The sequence below is a fragment of the Alosa alosa genome, chromosome 16, assembly GCF_017589495.1.
Source record: "Alosa alosa isolate M-15738 ecotype Scorff River chromosome 16, AALO_Geno_1.1, whole genome shotgun sequence".
NCBI lineage: Eukaryota > Metazoa > Chordata > Actinopteri > Clupeiformes > Clupeidae > Alosa > Alosa alosa.
The window spans coordinates 5,534,474-5,552,807 of NC_063204.1; the positions used below are offsets into that span (position 1 = coordinate 5,534,474).

Sequence of the window (18,334 nt, forward strand, 5' to 3'; positions counted from 1 at the left end):
ACATTTCCAGCTCGCCCTCCTCGTGCTGACCAGTGTTTCCGCCGAGCGAGAGTGTGTTAAGATTTTTTTTTTTTCCAGGGCCATTCCGCTGAGGTGAATTCCTCACCATTTGTTGAGGCTGCACTTTTCTTTTTTCTTTTTATCTTTTTCAGGGACCACGATCTACACGTGTTAAAGAAGCAGAGCACATTTTCCCCACACGCGCGCCGCCATTCTGAAGCATTAGGGTGATGTTATTTTCCATTTATGGGGGGTTCGAGGGAGGGGACCGCGACAATATCCCCAGCACCGTAAAGACATTGTGTTCGGCGGAGTCATTTCCATCTAAGCCTGGGCCTGTGCGCAATCTCATCTTCAATTCACACCAAATAGATCCTGGGCTGAAAGAAAGAGGCCTCCGATGGAGAAAAACACATTAGCGATTCATCAAAGGAGCAAACGCCATTATGCAGCAAATGTCCAGGGAATGATTTAGCATTTGATTTCCAGTTCTGATAGCGGCAGTATTGATTTAAAAATTCCTCCCCAGCACTGGGCGTGGGGCAGACACAACAGATCATTGTGTTTTTGAGCTGTCAGTCTCAGGGACCTTGGGGTCTCATCCATAGGGCTGATGGAGCCGAGAAGACAGGCCCCCTCAACTCCTCCCAGAGCCCAAACTCACTCACTCCACCCAACCCGACATACTCCACTCCACTCCACTCCACTGCAGGCCAACAAAGAGCTTTCCTCAGACATTTCCACTTCTCTCCCCCAAAAAAGTAAGTGGCTCTCCCAAAGCCTTCCTCTTCTTCTGTCTTTCTCTGTTCTCTTTGAAAATGAATAGGCCCATTAATCCCCCTCGCTCTCTCTCTCTCTCTCTCTCTCTCAGCCATCCCTTCAGACAGAGAGAGAGGGAGGAAGAGAGAGAGAGGGATGAAGAGAGAGAGAGGGAGGAAGAGAGAGAGCATGTAACTTGTTCATTTGTTCATCCTCCCTCCCGTCTTCACTTTTTCTTTTTTCATCAGCCTTTATTTCCTTTGAATTTGCCAGTCAGGCAAGTTTGCATTTTGCACTCCATTGCCCATTTAAAGCGATCAATTTATTTATCAATAAGATCCTTCCTTCACTCGGGCAAAATGAGCCTCTGTTTTTCTCTGTCTTCATTTACCAAATGAGCTTGTTTTGACATCCACAGACCATACACCCTCATTAATCTCTCCCCCTCCCCCAACACACACACACACACACACACACACACTTTTCCCCCCAAACACACACACTCTTTTCTGCAATGGCTAGTTAATGTGGCTGAGATTGAAACGCGCTGCATCTCTGAAGCTGAATGAGAGAGCAAGCCCTCGCCGTCTCCTGCTCCCTTCACTGGTATCTCAGAGACCGGCTCCCCGTGACCCCCGGCTCATTGATCTAAATGAGGGATGTGATCAGCCACGTCTCCATTCTCAATGCACATATTAATGTCCCTGTCTCCCACTCTCTCACTTTCCTTTCCTCTCTCTCTCTCTCTCTCCCTCTCTCTCGCTCTCTCTCCCTCGCTTGCTCTCTGTAAACATTAGTAGTCTCAGGGAAAATAAATCAGGCTGACGAGTCAGCTTGTCATCAACATGCTGGATGCGGTTTTGCTGTTTGGGCCCTGATATCAGATTCATCTCCATTTTGCATGGGGGAGCGACAGGCAGATTGTGAAAGTCACCACATCCATCCGGCATGGGAGCTGTGTGGCAGCAACAAGGCTGTTACAACAGAGGGAGAGAGAGAGAGAGAGAGAGAGAGAGAGAGGTAGGGGAAGAAAGAGAGGGAAAGGCGATGGAGAATGCAAGTGGGAGTGAGAGAAAAGGGAAGAAAGAGAGTGAGAGATGGAGGGAGAGAGAGAGTGAAAGGAGGAGAGAAGGGAAGGCCGCCCAGAGGCTGCAGTAGCAGCGGCAATTAAAAGTCAATGGATCCCCTTGCTCCTGCCTCGGATGGTCTACTACTGTATCGCGGCTATTCTTAGAAGCCGTCCACAGAGGAGGGCTGCAGCCGATAATTTTCCATGCGTGATGAACTGTGAAACACAACAAAAGCCTCATTACCAGGGCGGGGGATTTGGACTCGCTCGGCACTAGCCCAGGAAGAGAGGGAGAGAAAAGAAAAGCCCTCGTCAAATGGAATACATTAAAACACACTTCCCTTTTCTCCCCTCGCCTGTGTCACCCAAATGAAACTAGGGAGCCAAATAGCTCTTCATACAGACATTATTCATGGGGGGTATGGTCACTCCAATGGGAGGCTTTAGCACAGTGATTACCTTAGAGAAAATGTGATTTCTTTAATGGCTTACAGAGGGCCTTGACAGTAACTCTGAAGCATTAATTGTATTTCCATCCAAAGGGAGGGAGGATTGTTTTTGATCTCCTGGGCATTCAGTCTTGATTAATATTTAGTGTAGTAGATACTTGGGAACTGCTTTTGTTTCTATGATATTAGCTGATCGGACGTCAACTTACACAGAAAGCTTTTGGTTGTTTTAAAGTTGTGGCATCTTGGTTGCTCGCTGTGATGCGTAGGAGAATTATTTCAGTAAAATCAAAACACCTCCATCCGCTGTCTCAGTCAGACAGCAACGCATTTCTACAAGGAGAGATAATAGGGAAATGTTCACAGTTTGATTTTTTCGTTGTCCTAGCTGTTTCGCTTCTATTCCCGGAGAGCAGGAGGGAAGATTACTGATGAAAAGTTGTCATGAAGGAAAACGAGATGCCAAAACTGAGAGAGTCCTGCCTTATCTTCCTGTGGCAGGCTGCTGAGAGCACCTAATCCATGTCCTGATAGACCTCAGATAGACAAGGGGAGCCAGCGCCACTAGAAAAATGGCACTTTCTGTCAGGGCCGTCGCAGCAGCAGCCCTGATAGGTGAAACATTTGATTTGCTCGACTTCAACACATCGAAAATGGCCTAGAGTATGTTTGGAGCCCCCCCATGCCACACACACACACACACACACTCCCCACCCCAAACCCCCACACACACTCCAATCATTTTCCGGAGGCTTGTGGTTTCTAAGCACAAAATGATCAAAAATCATGGAGATTTTGGACAATCACGAGTATTTCATGGCTTTCGAGGCTGCAATACTAAGAAGGCAATGTGAATATTTTTCCTTCACATTACATACATAGTGGCACACATCACATCCATGACATGACTTCAAAGTCTTCATGCACTTTGAACAAGGGATTCAAGAGCTACACCGCTGAAAGCCTTTAGCATACCAGGATGTTAAATTGTAGCTTATCTTTACAGCATACAAATGCCTGAAGCATGCACACTGAGCAAGAAGTTTGCTCTCTGGTCCTGATGCCAGTCTGGTGGAGGGCGAGACAGGGGTGTGCTTCGGTCATGACGACACCCATGTGGCTCAGTGTCCGCATGCGATGGCGGTTTCCTACTGTGCCGCGTTCGGCATTAATATTGTAAAGGTGGAAATATCCACTGTCACCTCTTTAACGGCTTTCTCCAACTGCCTAGCAAAAGGCTGCTAGATAAGGAAGACTCTGAGCCTGGGGAGGCTTTAAATTAATTAATTAGCTCTCTGACTGTCGCTCTTGTGCTCATAAAGGTCTAAGGTCCATGTACCCTCTCTGCAATCCCAAGAGTGTACATCTAGAGCAACATGTTAACCAGAAATAACATCTTTGGATATTGTTTTTATTATGCTTCGCAGTGCCACAGTTTAATAGATAACTTTAGTGAGTATAACTATGTGATAGATTACACGTGGCAGGCGTTGGTATTCAGTGGCTTAACTTAAAGTCAATTAAGCCCTTTGTTTTGCAGCTTGTATGGAAATTGACGAACAGCGTGTCAAGGCACTGATTGTGGGTCTTTAAATGTTTAATAAGTGCTTAGCATTTGCCAGCCAAGCTCATTATGCAAATGTCTACGGTTCAAGGGAAAGCGGTGGTTTTAACTCATTGTGCTTGATAATGACTCAAAATTGGCTAACTTTGAAGGCTCCAACAACTGATCCTAAATCACTTTAGTTAAGCGTCACAATTGGGCCTTGATTTGTGTCACTTCTTCTGTTTTGAAAAAGAAGTAAACACATAAACAGATAAACAGTGCTTATATTCCTCTGATATTCAACAGCTCTACTGAAGAGAGAGAGAGAAAAAAATAATTAGTTTTTTTTTTTCTTCGGCTCCAATGTAGTTAAATTTGCAAATGCTATTTTACTTTCCCCTTTCCTACCAGCATTCATTAAAAGACAGTATTTGGGTGCAGATGCTTTTCTGGCTGGCTTCCCTGTGCACTTATAGGCAGGATGCTGGTGTGAGTAAACCATTTGATTAAAGCGGGAATGTCACCATTTGTCTGAGACAACAACACCGCGCCGGCAGCATCCCTCCCTCCACAGACTCGCGGCGGGGAGCATTTGAATATGAAACAAGCCGTATTGTTGCTGACAGCACACTCATTTCTGTGTGAAATGTCAGCTTGGAGCCACTTGAGGAATGGCGGTGCTTGAAAGGGGGAGGCATGATGAGCTAAAACGCCTTCCATCATCCCCGCGAGCTCCGTCAATATCGCCGAGAAGTGCGCAGAAGAAAGGTCAGCATTATATATCAAAACACAAATAAAGCAACGTCGCTTTTATTGGACGGAGGGAGAGCACAGCTTGAGGGATGTGAGGACGGGATAGTTTCCGTACGCCTGCCATTTGTCGTGTGTAAAGGGGGAAAAACGACAGTGTATTGTTCTGGGCTACGTTTGTTTGGGGTGTGTGTTTGTTTGTTTGTCGGCTCGGTTCCTCTCAGTCGCACTCCTTTCCATTGTTCTTGAGATTAGATTGTTCTCTACCTGCCTCAGTCTCCCTTTACCGGCCAAATCACATTACACAGAACTCAGGAGGCAAGGCTCGTCCGCCCACTGTAAGATGAAGCCGTAATTAAGGACATGTTGCATTAGTGAAACACTCTGGCCTCACTGGAATATCTTTAATGGCTGCCTCATAATAGTAGACAAGTGCTGGCACTGCCAAATGTTTTTTTTTTTTTACTTTTTAATAATCTTCTCATTTCCTAATTTGGATTTGATTGGTTATGAAATCCAGGGCGGTAGTGGTGGTGGTGATGGTGATGATGATGGAGGTGGTGTTGGAGTGAGGCGGGTGGGGGTAAGTTGTGTCCGTTCATCAGCATTTCCTGGTGTGGAGTGAGTTCCCTCATTTAGGACATCCAGTATAAAACATTATTGGCTGGTTATGAATGAATCAGATAATTCCCCCTTGGCTCCTCAATTAACATACATTTTCACACATCCTTGGTCCATATTTTGTAAAATGATTGAAAATGATTCATTTGAATAAATAAGATGACAAAAATCAACTAAAGCTATTTAGTACGTTTCAGCTCTGGTCCATGATTCCTACAGCTTTAGCCTAATACTAATATGAATTCTGCAATATTGGAATTGCAGTTACGTATAGCAACTAGCTACCAACTATAAACACAGCTCTTATCTTGCACGGACCTGAAATATCTATGTTAGATCGGTTCTATTGTTTGCCGGTGCTATCTGTTGTATCTATAAGGCAAGAGGTTTCTTATTTCTGGCAAATAACAGGTGATTTCAAACTCTTTCATTACCAGGACCAGAGCATCAATACAACCCAGAGGCAAGTCCCCAGATCCACCCTCCGAGTCGCTCCCTCTCCCTGCAATCACTCTGTCATCACAGTCATCAAACACGGCTCAATGACTAATACAGCGAAAAGCCAATATCTGGCTAAGCCGAGCACCCAAACGCGCACCAGAGGTCAAGTTATTGCTGAGCTAAAGGTCACCCTTTCCCAGAGAAGAAAGGCAGCCTGATTCCCGACGCGGGTCACGAGCGTCCCACCCTGCCGTGGCCGCAGCGGGTCCCCAGGATGAGCCCCCAGTGGTGGGATCACACTCTCGTGAGCTGTCCCTCCCTTCCCACCTAGCCCAGCCCCCATGCCCACTACCCTCCTCTTTTGACTGCCTGGTGCAGGCTCTGTCTGACTGCAGGCAGCGATGACTGATACAGTCCTAATCACAGGAAGCAGCGCCGCAAGCCCAGAGAGAGAGAGAGGCAGGGAGAGGGAGGAGGCCTCCAGCCTGGGGATGGATATGAGCAGAAATCAATTTAAGCGGATTGAATTCTCTGATAATGCATACTAATGACAAGTGCCAGAGTGGAAAAAAGGAGGAAGAGATGGGGTGAAGGAGGAAAGAAAAGAAAGATCACAGTCATAAATAATAAAAAATAAACTGTTATTAAAGTAATCAATAGATTGCCATAATGTTAGCTGACAATTCAGCGCTAAGTGTTTAAAAAAAATTGGATGGGAATGGAAACCAAACAGAGGTAAACTGGCCCAGACATTAGGGTTGTACATAGGGTTGTATGATTTGTATCACAGGGATTACAATTCAATGTATTGTGATGTATCACAATACTATAAACTAAGTGGTTTTCTGTCTCAGTTTGCATTGTTAGGTTGGAGGGCTATTGTCAAATGGCTGAAGTCATATCATAACACTTCTACCTGTCAGGACTCAGCCACATCCTGGTCACTAGACATGACTACAATAATGGCAATACGCTTTGTTCAGGATTTGCACTCATGCTAAGCGAACTGAAACTGGCAAGTCAAAAGTGGTAAGCACTACTTCTAAGCAACAGACTGATATTAAAGAGAGGGGACGTTGGGAGGAAAATTAATGTTTATGGCTAGCAACCATACTACACCACAGAAGCATTCTAGCAACCATACTACACCTCAGAAGCATTCTAGCAACCATACTACACTACAGAAGCATTCGGCTGTTCAAAGACGTCTCAAACAAAGATTAACTCTGTTTCAATCGACCCCATCGGAGGGTGCAAATGGAAGAGTATTACAGGGCCAGTGTCTACGAAATTAGGCGTTGATGGGGAAGAAATCAAGAGTGACGTCCAGACACTCGGCCACAATCACTCATCCACACACCATGGCGACAGACAAGACAAAAGGAGAGGGGACAAGAAAGAGTGTTGTCTGGGAAGTTCTGTGGAGTTGATTAGAGGGGGTGTGCAAGGCCACTTCCTGGTTACAAGGATTGTCACACTGACCCTCAGAAACAGGTCCGGTCCAGAGCCACTCGGCCTATCCTTGGGAATCTGTCAGAGATGGAACGTCAGCGTTTTTTTAAAAGTGCATCTGAGATGCACCCTTGAATAATGTATCCTATGAATAAAACACATTAGCTACAAAACATATTGAATAATTCACTTTTCAAAGCCCCTTGCACACTAGATATTAGGTCTCCTGTCACTCTATTTTTTGTGCCTTTTTCACAAGTAGACCCTCCCCCCTTCCCCTCTCCTCTCCTCTCCTACCTTCATCTCTGTGTCTCTGTCTCTCTTCTCACCATGGATGGCATCTGGCTATTTTTGTTCCACGGGCATCATTAGGAGCTACATTTTTGGAACCTCCTCTATTTATCTAAACGGTCGTGCAATTTTTAGGAGCTCATTTGTTCTGATAAAATGTTTGATGGGCACGTGTGCACCCACACACGCACGCACACACACACACACACACACACACACACACACACACACACACACACACACACCTCCAGAGTGTTTTCATCTTCCATTGGCCCTGTACCACTAAATGGTGGCAGCCAGCTGTGAGACTCAAAGCATAGAGGCACAAATGATGGGGGAAGACACTCTCCTAATTAAACACTTTGCCCCCACAAAGGCCCCACTAAAGAGCCGCAGTTTGACTCCTAAACGCAAATACACTTATCACTCTTATGCAGTCCCCATCACTGATCCCCTGCCAGAAATCCCCCACTGTGGCTTTCGCATAGCACAGGATCACTACTGATGCTACTAGCAAGACTATTAGTTCTGTAGTAATACAGTAGTAATATAGCAGTAATGCTAATAACATGCTAATAAAACCAACTGGGGTCATCCCTATGTTCCCCAGGTTCTATGTTCCCAGCTATGTTCCCACATAGGACCCAGGGAACATAGGTACGCTCCCAAACAACTGCTAACAACAACACCTACTATTAAAACTAACATTACTCCTAATCATGGGCGGATTATGAACTTTCGGACCCCTGGGCCCAGATGTATTAAGGGCCCCCCACTTATTGTCGTATATGTGGGAGGGGGGGTTTGGGGGTCCTCCCCCAGAACATTTTTAATTTGTTTGATGTGATTTCCTGTATTCTGGTGCATTTTGGAGATGGCCAATACTAAATTCAATCAGATTCATAGCCTACATCCTGATTTGTTGATATTGAGGCAATGATTCCATGCAAAGGCTTGGGCCCAGTAGGCCCGTTCAGTAATCCATCCCTGCTCCTAATAAGACATTTTCTAGCTCCTTGGTCATAAGAATGTGGCTGTTAGGGGGTTGTGCTAGGAGCAACTGTGAGCATCACAGAACAACACCTGCACTCTCACTTCAGTCACGTCTCGGAGCCCGTCAGCATGCTAAACTCCGAGCAAGTTTGGCTTTAAGGAGCACTGGGAATACACTCAGCTTATTTACGGCGGCATCCATGCCAGCAGTGTGTGATCTACACAGATTTTCTCTCTTGGGTGGAGATTAAATGAGTGCCATATGCTCAACGCTGAAGGTGTGAGACCGAGCCAGTGCATCGGGGACTGTGAACGTGTAAACAAGAAAATGGCTGGAGCACCTGGTGGAGAACACACTTGTTTGTTTGTTGAATGTTTGTTTATATGTGCATGCTGCAGTGTTCTTTGCTCTGTATACAGTAGGTGTATATATCATGTGACTGTGTGTGTGTGTGTGTGTGTGTGTGTGTACAGAGAGTGTAGGGAAATGTGTTTGTGTGTGTACAAGTGGTGTGTGTATTGAAATGCCATAACAACTTGAAAATTAAATAATTGAATAGAAGATTGAGAGACAAAAACAGAGATGTGACATCTCGCTATAAGAGGCAGGTGGCACATACGTAGAGATGTGACATCTCGCTATAAGAGGCAGGTGGCACATACGTACATCTCGCTATAAGAGGCAGGTGGCACATACGTACATCTCGCTACAAGAGGCAGGTGGCACATACGGGCATCTCGCTATAAGAGGCGGGTGGCACATATGTAGAGATGAGTGACATCTCGCTATAAGAGGCAGGTGGCACATACGGACATCTCGCTATAAGAGGCAGGTGGCACATACGTAGAGATGTGACATCTCGCTATAAGAGGCAGGTGGCACATACGTAGAGATGAGTGACATCTCGCTATAAGAGGCAGGTGGCACCAGAGGTGGAAAAAGTATGAAAATATTGTACTCAAGTAAAAGTACCAATACCTTGATGAAATATTACTCAAGTACAAGTTCAAATACCGATCTGAAAATGTACTCAAGTAAAAGTAAAAAGTAGTTCATTTAAAATGTACTTTAAGTAAAAGTTACTTAGTTACTTTTTTTTTTGGGGGGGGGGGGGTGGGTACCAGAACAACCAGTTTTACCAAAGACTTTCTAATGAGGAGATACAGCACTCAAAAAATCCTCCATAGTAATGTATGGGGTCATAGTAATGTATGGGGCCAAACGCCAATATGGCAGTTGTCTACACATCATATGTCTACACATATCACAACCCTTCCGCGGCAAAACGTCGACATGTGACATTGAGCCAATCATGTGGTGTGTTGTAAAATACATTGAGCCAATCATGTGGTGTGCTGTGAAGACATTGTGCCAATAATCTGTTGTGATCTCGCTGCTGGAGCAAGATTGGTGTAGTGAAGCCTTACGCTCACGCATTTCTGCTGAAATAGATGCACGATAAGTGTTGCAATATGGCCGCCGAGGGCCGCAGTAGTTGATTTTCAAAGTTAGTTGCACTCATCCTTGGGTCGCTTTGCAGTGAACCATAATCCAGCACAACTGAAAAGCCCCTCACAGGCAGCTGAGGCAGGCAGGCCAATATTGAGTTGCAGAGAGTTTTTTTTATATTTGGAAACGAGCAGAAGGTTCAGCAGATTAAAGGGCGTCGTACTGGGGGGGAAAGTGGGAAGTATAGGGCCCCAATGGAGGAGGGGCCCGTAAAAAGTGGAATACAGGGGGCACAACATTTTCACCAGGCATTAGTAATAACTCAGGTAATCCACACATAAAAAATCCAAACAACTCCATAAGTAGAGTCATGTAATGAAGTGGAATAACAAAGGGGGAAAGTATTGAACACGCTAAGAAAAAGCACTAAGGCAAGGAAAGGGAAGGAACGAGCTGGAATCTGTATAGAGAGTAGTTATCCTTTCTATCTGTGCAAATTAATATAAGCTTGGTTAGTAGCCTAAATATTAATGGGCTAGGTTTTCATTACCAAGGTGTCACACAAGAAACATTTCATGATGGATAAAAGCAAAAAGCTCTCCCAAGACCTTTGCAACCTTATTGTTGCAAAACATATCAATGAAACTGGTTACAAATGCATTTCAAAACATCAGAATCTTCCAGTAAGCAGCATGGGGAGCCATTATCTGCAAGTGGAAGAAACATCACTGCATCATCAACCTGCCATGCACAGGAACCACTTTCGGAGAAAGCTCCAGAAAGACTTGAAGGCAGCCAATTCAATTAAATAGTTCTGGAAGTAACTAAAGATCAGGATTCACAAGAGGGACCCTGGAATCTGTTTAGAACAATGGGCCAAAATCACTAATAAGTTTTGTCATATAGGAAATGTCTTGAAGCTGCCTTTACAAACAAAGGCTTTTCCACAAAGTATTGAAGAAATTTCAGTAGGCACGAATATTTTTTTTCCTGTGTCATTCCACTTTAATACATACAACTCTTATGTTTGGATTTTTTATATGTGTGTTAATATATAATGTGTGGTGAAAATTTCGAATAGACTCACTGGAAGTTTAGGCTAGTTACTGAAAAAAAAATTAAGCGTTCAATACTTATTTCCACCATATATTTATTTTACCTGAATATTTTAACTTCCAAATTAAATGTCAAAATGAATGTCAGACGAAATGTAAAGTTTGACTGACTGGATTTTGTATACAAAACATAGTGAAAACTGTGTAAGGTCACTCTCACTCTCCCTTGCTAAAGAGCTAAATGGTTTAGTCCGCCTGCACGATTCATAAGGTAGTCTATCTTTTGTTTATTTAGTTGAGCATCGCTAGTAGTGGACCGCTAATTGTTTTGCTGCTGGTGCAATGTCTTTCTCCAAGAAAGCCAAGTCAGGTTACTAAAAACAAAGGCCAAAACAGGAAAAAAGAGACATCAAAATGAGGGGAAACAACAACTGCTAATAAACTTCTTTCCAAAGAAAGGTGAGCACAAACGTCAAAACACGAAAATCCCATGGTGTTTGCTTAAATATCTCCGCAATCATTAGTGCTAAAATGAACTGAGACAACCGATTGGAATAGTGGAAAATACACTTTCATTGGTTAGGCTAATCTGATGCATCTCCTGATCCAGCTCCATCACTTTCAGAAAGACTGCATGGCGCCAGCTTGATTCACGTCCTGTTGTAGGCTACACGCTGATCATTATCACTAGGCTTGTGGTTTAGGGCGCGATTTTTTTTCTCTCCCTTTCCGTTTTCGTCAGTCTTAACTTTTTTTTTTTACTCAAGTAACGGATGGGATTTTTGATGTAGCGAAGTACAATACTTCACTCAAAATGTAATCAAGTAAAATTTAAAATACCGATTTTATAAACTACTTAAAAAATACAAAATACACACAAAAACTACTCAATACAGTAACGTGAGTAAATATATTTCGTTACTTTCCACCTCTGGGTGGCACATACGGACATCTCGCTATAAGAGGCAGGTGGCACATACGTACATCTCGCTATAAGAGGCAGGTGGCACATACATAGAGATGTGACATCTCGCTATAAGAGGCAGGTGGCACATACGTACAGATGTGACATCTCGCTATAAGAGACAGGTGGCACATATGTAGAGATGAGTGACATCTCGCTATAAGAGGCAGGTGGCATATACGTACATCTCGCTATAAGAGGCAGGTGGCACATACGGGCATCTCACTATAAGAGGCAGGTGCCACATATGTAGAGATGAGTGACATCTCACTATAAGAGGCAGGTGGCACATACGTAGAGATGAGTGACATCTCGCTATAAGAGGCAGGTGGCACATAAAGACATCTGGCTATAAGAGGCAGGTGGCACATCCGTACATCTCGCTATAAGGGTCAGGTGGCACATACGGACATCTTGCTATAAGAGGCAGGTGGCACATACGTAGAGATGTGACATCTCGCTATAAGAGGCAGGTGGCACATACATAGAGATGAGTGACATCTCGCTATAAGAGGCATGTGGCACATACGGACATCTCGCTATAAGAGGCAGGTGGCACATACGTACATCTCGCTATAAGAGGCAGGTGGCACATACGGGCATCTCGCTATAAGAGGCAGGTGGCACATACGTACATCTCGCTATAAGAGGCAGGTGGCACATCCGTACATCTCGCTATAAGAGTCAGGTGGCACATACGGACATCTTGCTATAAGAGGCAGGTGGCACATACGTAGAGATGTGACATCTCGCTATAAGAGGCAGGTGGCACATACATAGAGATGAGTGACATCTCGCTATAAGAGGCAGGTGGCACATACGTACATCTCGCAATAAGAGGCAGGTGGCACATACGTACATCTCGCTATAAGAGGCAGGTGGCACATACGGGCATCTCGCTATAAGAGGCAGGTGGCACATACGTACCAGGGCACAGTAAGTCTCGGGCGGGTCCCCGCAGGTGATGTTGGGCGGATCCAGGGTCACCTTCAGGAATTTGGTCATGTCGGCCGCCTCGGGTTGGCAGGCCATGTAATCCCAGGTGAGGCCCTCGTCCGTGTACACCTGCGACTTGCACATGTCGTAGTGCCCCCAGGTGGCCTGGTAGTGTTGCATGGCGTGGCACAGGCTCCCCCACACAGCCTGCAGGGTCAACAGCACAGGGAAACGCATGGCTGCTTCCTTTTTGTGTGGGTGGACAACCACCGAGATCCTTTAGACGGCTGGGTCCTGCTTTCCTTTTGTTCTCTTTGCACCCCTTTTTTCCCCCCTCCCTTTGATTCACCCTTTCTTTTGTTAAACGTGGTATTCCTTCCCTGTCTCTATTCCCCACGGCGCGGAGGAAAGAGATTTGGGCCCGGGCTTACAAAATAATCCAACCTTCACTGTGCCAGAGGTGCAGTGGCTGCATGCCAACCTGCTGTTCCAGGCTTTCGGAGAGAGAAGCAGGGATGGGGGGAGACGCTAGTGGTGTTCGTAGTAGGACAGAAAAGCACTGCTTTTTTTCCAGATGGATGGATCTCCAGTCCGTCTAACGTCCCCAGCTGGATAAGGTGTCCCTCTTGGCAGACAGTTGGCGTTGGTGGGGAGAGGGGAAAGACAGGTCAAGGAGAGGGGGTCCTCGGCTGGTTCGGCTGATAAACGGGGACCTGGACGCAGGAGGGAGGAGAGGGACGCAACGTGAGTGGGCGCGGACAGAATGGGGTTTTCGGAGGGGGAGGAGGGCGCTGGAGAGACGTGCCTCTTCGGTGGGGTGGAGCGGAGCGGCGACCTCGCTATCTCGCTCTCTCTCCGTCTGTGCGATGACTGACAGGCCTCTCAACTCTGTTTCCTGTCAATCATCACGGCGCTGCCGCAGGTTTCTTTCTCGCGTTCCGTCGCGTCCTTTCCACCGTGGTCAAGCCAGGCACCCATACGCTGCGAGGGAGAGAACAAACAAACAGAGAGAGAGAGAGAGAGAGAGAGAGAGTGGGGAGAGGATGAGTGTCAGGCAGTGCAGAGAGGGGAGATCGAGTTTGACATCAACCTGAGAATTAGCCGACGCTAGGCAATAACGAACGGGAGAACCTGAAGGCGGAGGCAATGGCAGGTAGGGGTGTCCAGGGGCCGGAGGAAAGCCAGGGGTGTGTGTGAGTGTTTGAGTGTATATGTGTATGTGTGTGTGTGTGTGTGTGTGTGTGTAAGCACAGCATGGGAGGGAGGGGGGAAAAGATCGCATAACCCAAAGGCCATGGAAGAGAAGGTGATCCGGCCTCTTCACACCCCTGCCCTTCATGGCCCGTCAGTCTGTCTGATGCCATCCAAGTCAAGTCCAAACAACACCCCTCCGCTGGCCGGGTCCCTACGGCCTCGTCGAGACCTCGGCTCCCCTACAACCCACCCCACCCCCTCCACACCATCTGACCCACGGACTGAGTGAGATGTTTACAGTGCTGAGCCAAGGCTTCGCCACAGAGAACTGCAGAGAACCAGAGACTTATTTTATATATATTTATATCTTTTTGTTCTCTCTCTCCACTATTTTAATGAGATTTTAAAGAAGGCCAACTACAGAGGTTAGTCTCACAAAGGTTACTATAGTAACAAAATCGGGAGACCCTTTATGTGCCAAAGTACTGCAGAAGTGTAAAAGCTGACCTCTGTGGTTGAGAATGCTCATGTTCAGACTCTCACTCCCCCCTCTCTCTCTCTCACTCACTCACTCACTCACACACACACACACACACACGCAATAATGAAAAAAGAATGTAAAAGGATCTTGGCTGATCCTTGACTGAAAGGTACACATCTGACTATGCCTTATTACCATGTATCCGAGCTCTGCTCAATAACAGCATATGCATGCTGGATACCTGGCTCAATTCATCAGATTTGGAAACAACGCATAATTCAGGAAACCAGCCGCACTAGGTATGGTTGCACTGGCGTCCAGGGCAGTTGTTTCTTTTTCGTCCAAAAAACAAAAAAAAAACGCCAAAAAGAAAGCTCCCATGAATGAATATCTGTCAATTACAACTTAACATTGATCAAAAAGATAGCATTAGTAGTGAGATACCCCTACTATCCTGAGGCTAAATAAAGAACAGGTGATAAAAAAAAACATATAAATGGAACCTAGACAGCTAAAGCCCTTTTTTAATCACAGTCAATGGATATAGTCAAAGAATAGTCAATTGATGTTAGAGAACCGTTAGAGAGCATTAAATGTTTTAGATTCGATTTTATATGTTTTATAGTTTATTTATTGTTCTACCTCCACAGCCCCCACATTATTTTTATACTATTTGGTGGTACGAGTGGCAAATTGAGAACGGCACCATGGCACATACACTTTTTAAGAGCACACACCAAGAGTCCAAGGCATCCAGAAATAGACCTAGCTCACCCAGACATTCAGACAGCCTGCATGCATCAAATATACTTCTGAGAGAGAGAGGAGAGAGAGTGTGTGTGTGTGTGAGAGAGAGAGACAGAGAGAGAGAGAGAAAGAGAGTGTGTGTGAGAGAGAGAGAGAGAGTGTGTGTGTGTGTGTGAGAGAGACAGTGTGTGTGTGTGTGTGTGAGAAAGACAGTGTGTGTGTGTGAGAGAGTAATAGTGTGAGATAGACAGCAGGGGAGCCAGGCACAATGGGAACAGCCTGCTGCTTCCTCAAAGAAATCCACTTTGCCAAACATCTACACAAGATCACCATTGCCATTACAATGTGACAGCCAGTGTGCTTTCAAGTGCACTTGCTTTTCGTCTGGTTTCCTCAGCCTAGGGGAAGCTTGCTATTTTCAATAATAAATAGATGGGGGATAATAATAAAAGTGATATTTTTAACTGAAAATATTTATATACTGTAGACTTTTTATTTTGTTTGTATTCGTGACATCAGGGGAAACAGTTAAATTGTTTGCCAAACCATTGGTGCCATTATATTTTCACTTAGCATTAGGAGCCTTGCATACTCTGCGTTTTCAGAAGTAACGAGACAGCACACTTTGCAACTGCAAACACGGGGCCTGAAAGCTCTCTCTTGGTCACCCTCCCTCCCCTACAACCTTTTCTCTTTTTATAAATCCCTCCCTCTCTCTCTCTCTCTCTCTCTAGTCTGGTGTCTAGGGCGGAGAGATAATTGACGACGACTGGGCCGACAATCTTGTGGATGGAGCTGTGTTGCGTTTTTAGTGGCGGTTAATCAGTCGGCCCAGTCGATGTGACTGCTGACCCGGCATAGCCCACAACTCCTGAGTGATCAATTAGAAACCTAAAGGCTCTGTGCTTCACCTGGGGACCAGGGGGAAGCCTGTGTGCATCCCCAGCCATCTCTTTATGGCTCTCCTTCTCCTCCCACAAACAGTCAGCCAGGATATTGAGGTGCCATTACAAACAGCCACTGAAGAGACCTTTCCAAAGACCTCCACCAAATTCAATAAATATTCCAAGGAAATATGGCTGAGGTTGGGTTCACATCTGTGAACATCAATGCATAAAAACTGACTAAAGATAAAGGGGATGCCAAAAGTGCTATGAGAAACTCATTTAGAGACCTAAACTGATCCTACATTAGAGAGAAGCAGCACGATATCAGCCAAGCTTCAGGTTGCTTAAAAAGTCTTCACTTCACTAACGATAAGCTTCTTTTGGGTAAAACAGTCAAGCCTTTTTTACACTGTTAATAAAAGGGCTTTCTTACAAACCACTACGTCGTTGAGAACTCTGTTGGGACTTACTGAGTGTGAGAAAATTTGAAGATATTTTACGGCATGAAACGAGGTAAGTTTACTTTCCGTAATTCCAAATGAATTATACAGTTTTACCAACCATAACATTATTTTCTCTTTTTTCACTCTTAAGGGTTCATACATTCAACCCAGGAAAAGGTCTCTCATGAATACCCCTTGAGTATGAAAAGTACCTTTTTTATCCAAAGGTATAACTCTGTCCCATTAAAACCCATCACATCAATCAAAGAGACTCCCGTCCATAGATGGAGATCTGGATTGGATCTTTCTCATGAAGAAGAAGAAAGGGAGAAGGGATTGTAAAGGAGGAGGAAGAGAAAGAGGAAGAAAAGGGCAGGCGGGGGTGAAGGGAAGTGAGGGATGAGGAGGTGAAGAACGAGTGAGCGGAATACAACCACGAACAAAGACGCAGAGCGAGGGAATACCTGCTCCAAGATGGCCAGCGCTGGCTCACCTCACCTTGGCGAAAAATGAAACCAATTAGGTGGACAGCACGCTTAGCCGTGGCGCCCGGCATGATTAATGGTCATCATATTAATGTGTTAAAGAGGGACAGCTGAAAGTGGACGGGGCTCGGACTCTTCAGTAGACAGGCCTGGCTAAAGACCGGAGCGGAGAGTGAATGATGTTCCATAATGAGCCAGATGCACAGATACAGGACCCAGATAAGGGTCAGTCACAGCAGAGAGAAGATCACATAGAGCTTGTTTTTACCTCCCCCCCCAACCCCCACCCTATGATTCCGTCACAAGTCATCTACCCCAGCCCACTACACCCTACCCCTCCTCTCACTCGTCCCACCCCCCTTACTACACCTTGTCTGTGTCAGCAGACAACGCAGGGGCAGGAGAGTGGGGTGCATCTTAATGCAGACATGTTAATCAGAGGTGTGGGGGGGGGGAGCAGCAGGTCGCTCTCTGTTCCATCGATCCGTGCGAGCATGAGGCATCTTAAACGGGGCATTTGGAGACTGAAGCGATGATATCTATATTTATGATGGTGTAGGGCGCGTCGATACGCGACTTAAATGTCTGACATCGGGAGAAGAAGGGGCAAATGTGGGTGATAATGCAAGATTGATTTTTCCCCTCCCCACCACACGTGCTGTACACAATATCGCCGAAAAGACAAGAAAACTCGGTGTGATTTATCTCAAGTGTCTAACCAACAAAGCAATAGAGAGCATCTCTACATGGGTGAGACACAAGCACAGCAGGTCACACACACACTCTCTTTTTTTTCCCTTCCCTCGTCCATCTTCCTCTCCTCTCAACTGGTCACTGCATATATATTTTTTCTTACCGGTTCAGCACTGAGGCATGGCCTGGTCTCACTCTCCACTCACCCTCCATAAATGTTTCATATGTTCTATATGACTTGGACAGAAGCGAGACAGCGCAAGGTCCCACGCCCACCTCACCCCCATCCTCCTCCCGGGCCCTGAAACACCCTCCCCTGTCCACTCGCATTTGCCTCCCTCGACTGCCCGACCGTGCCTGAGTGCAGCGGAGCTGCAAGCGGCGACAGTGGCCGTGGCCAGAGCTGAGAGTAAAAAACAACCAGTGTGAGTGACCGCCCAGGACTCCGTGTGCAGCTGTGTCCTGCTGCTCGCCGACCTCCCGCTCTCTCCTCTGGCTCTCATCTCCGCTCGCCTCACCTCTCTCTATTTTTTTTTAAACACTTTGTCCTCTTTCTCTGCCCTTCTTTTAGTTTTTATCACCACGGTTTGAAACTCTCTCTCCCTCCATCCCCCTCTCTCCCTTCCTC

At 45.8% G+C, this 18,334-nt stretch overlaps 1 protein-coding gene across 7 annotated transcripts in view; it reads right to left on the reverse strand.

Annotated features, from left to right (window-relative positions):
• The window catches only part of ntng1a (netrin g1a), a 101,976-nt gene that overhangs the window by 77,442 nt on the left and 6,200 nt on the right, over positions 1-18,334 (reverse strand). For all 7 annotated transcript variants that reach the window (XM_048266108.1, XM_048266107.1, XM_048266105.1 and 4 more), the window contains exon 2: positions 12,768-13,757. In XM_048266108.1, the coding sequence (XP_048122065.1) occupies positions 12,768-13,013 (246 nt within the window). In that variant the 5' untranslated portion in view covers positions 13,014-13,757. The remainder of the gene's footprint in view (positions 1-12,767; positions 13,758-18,334) is intronic.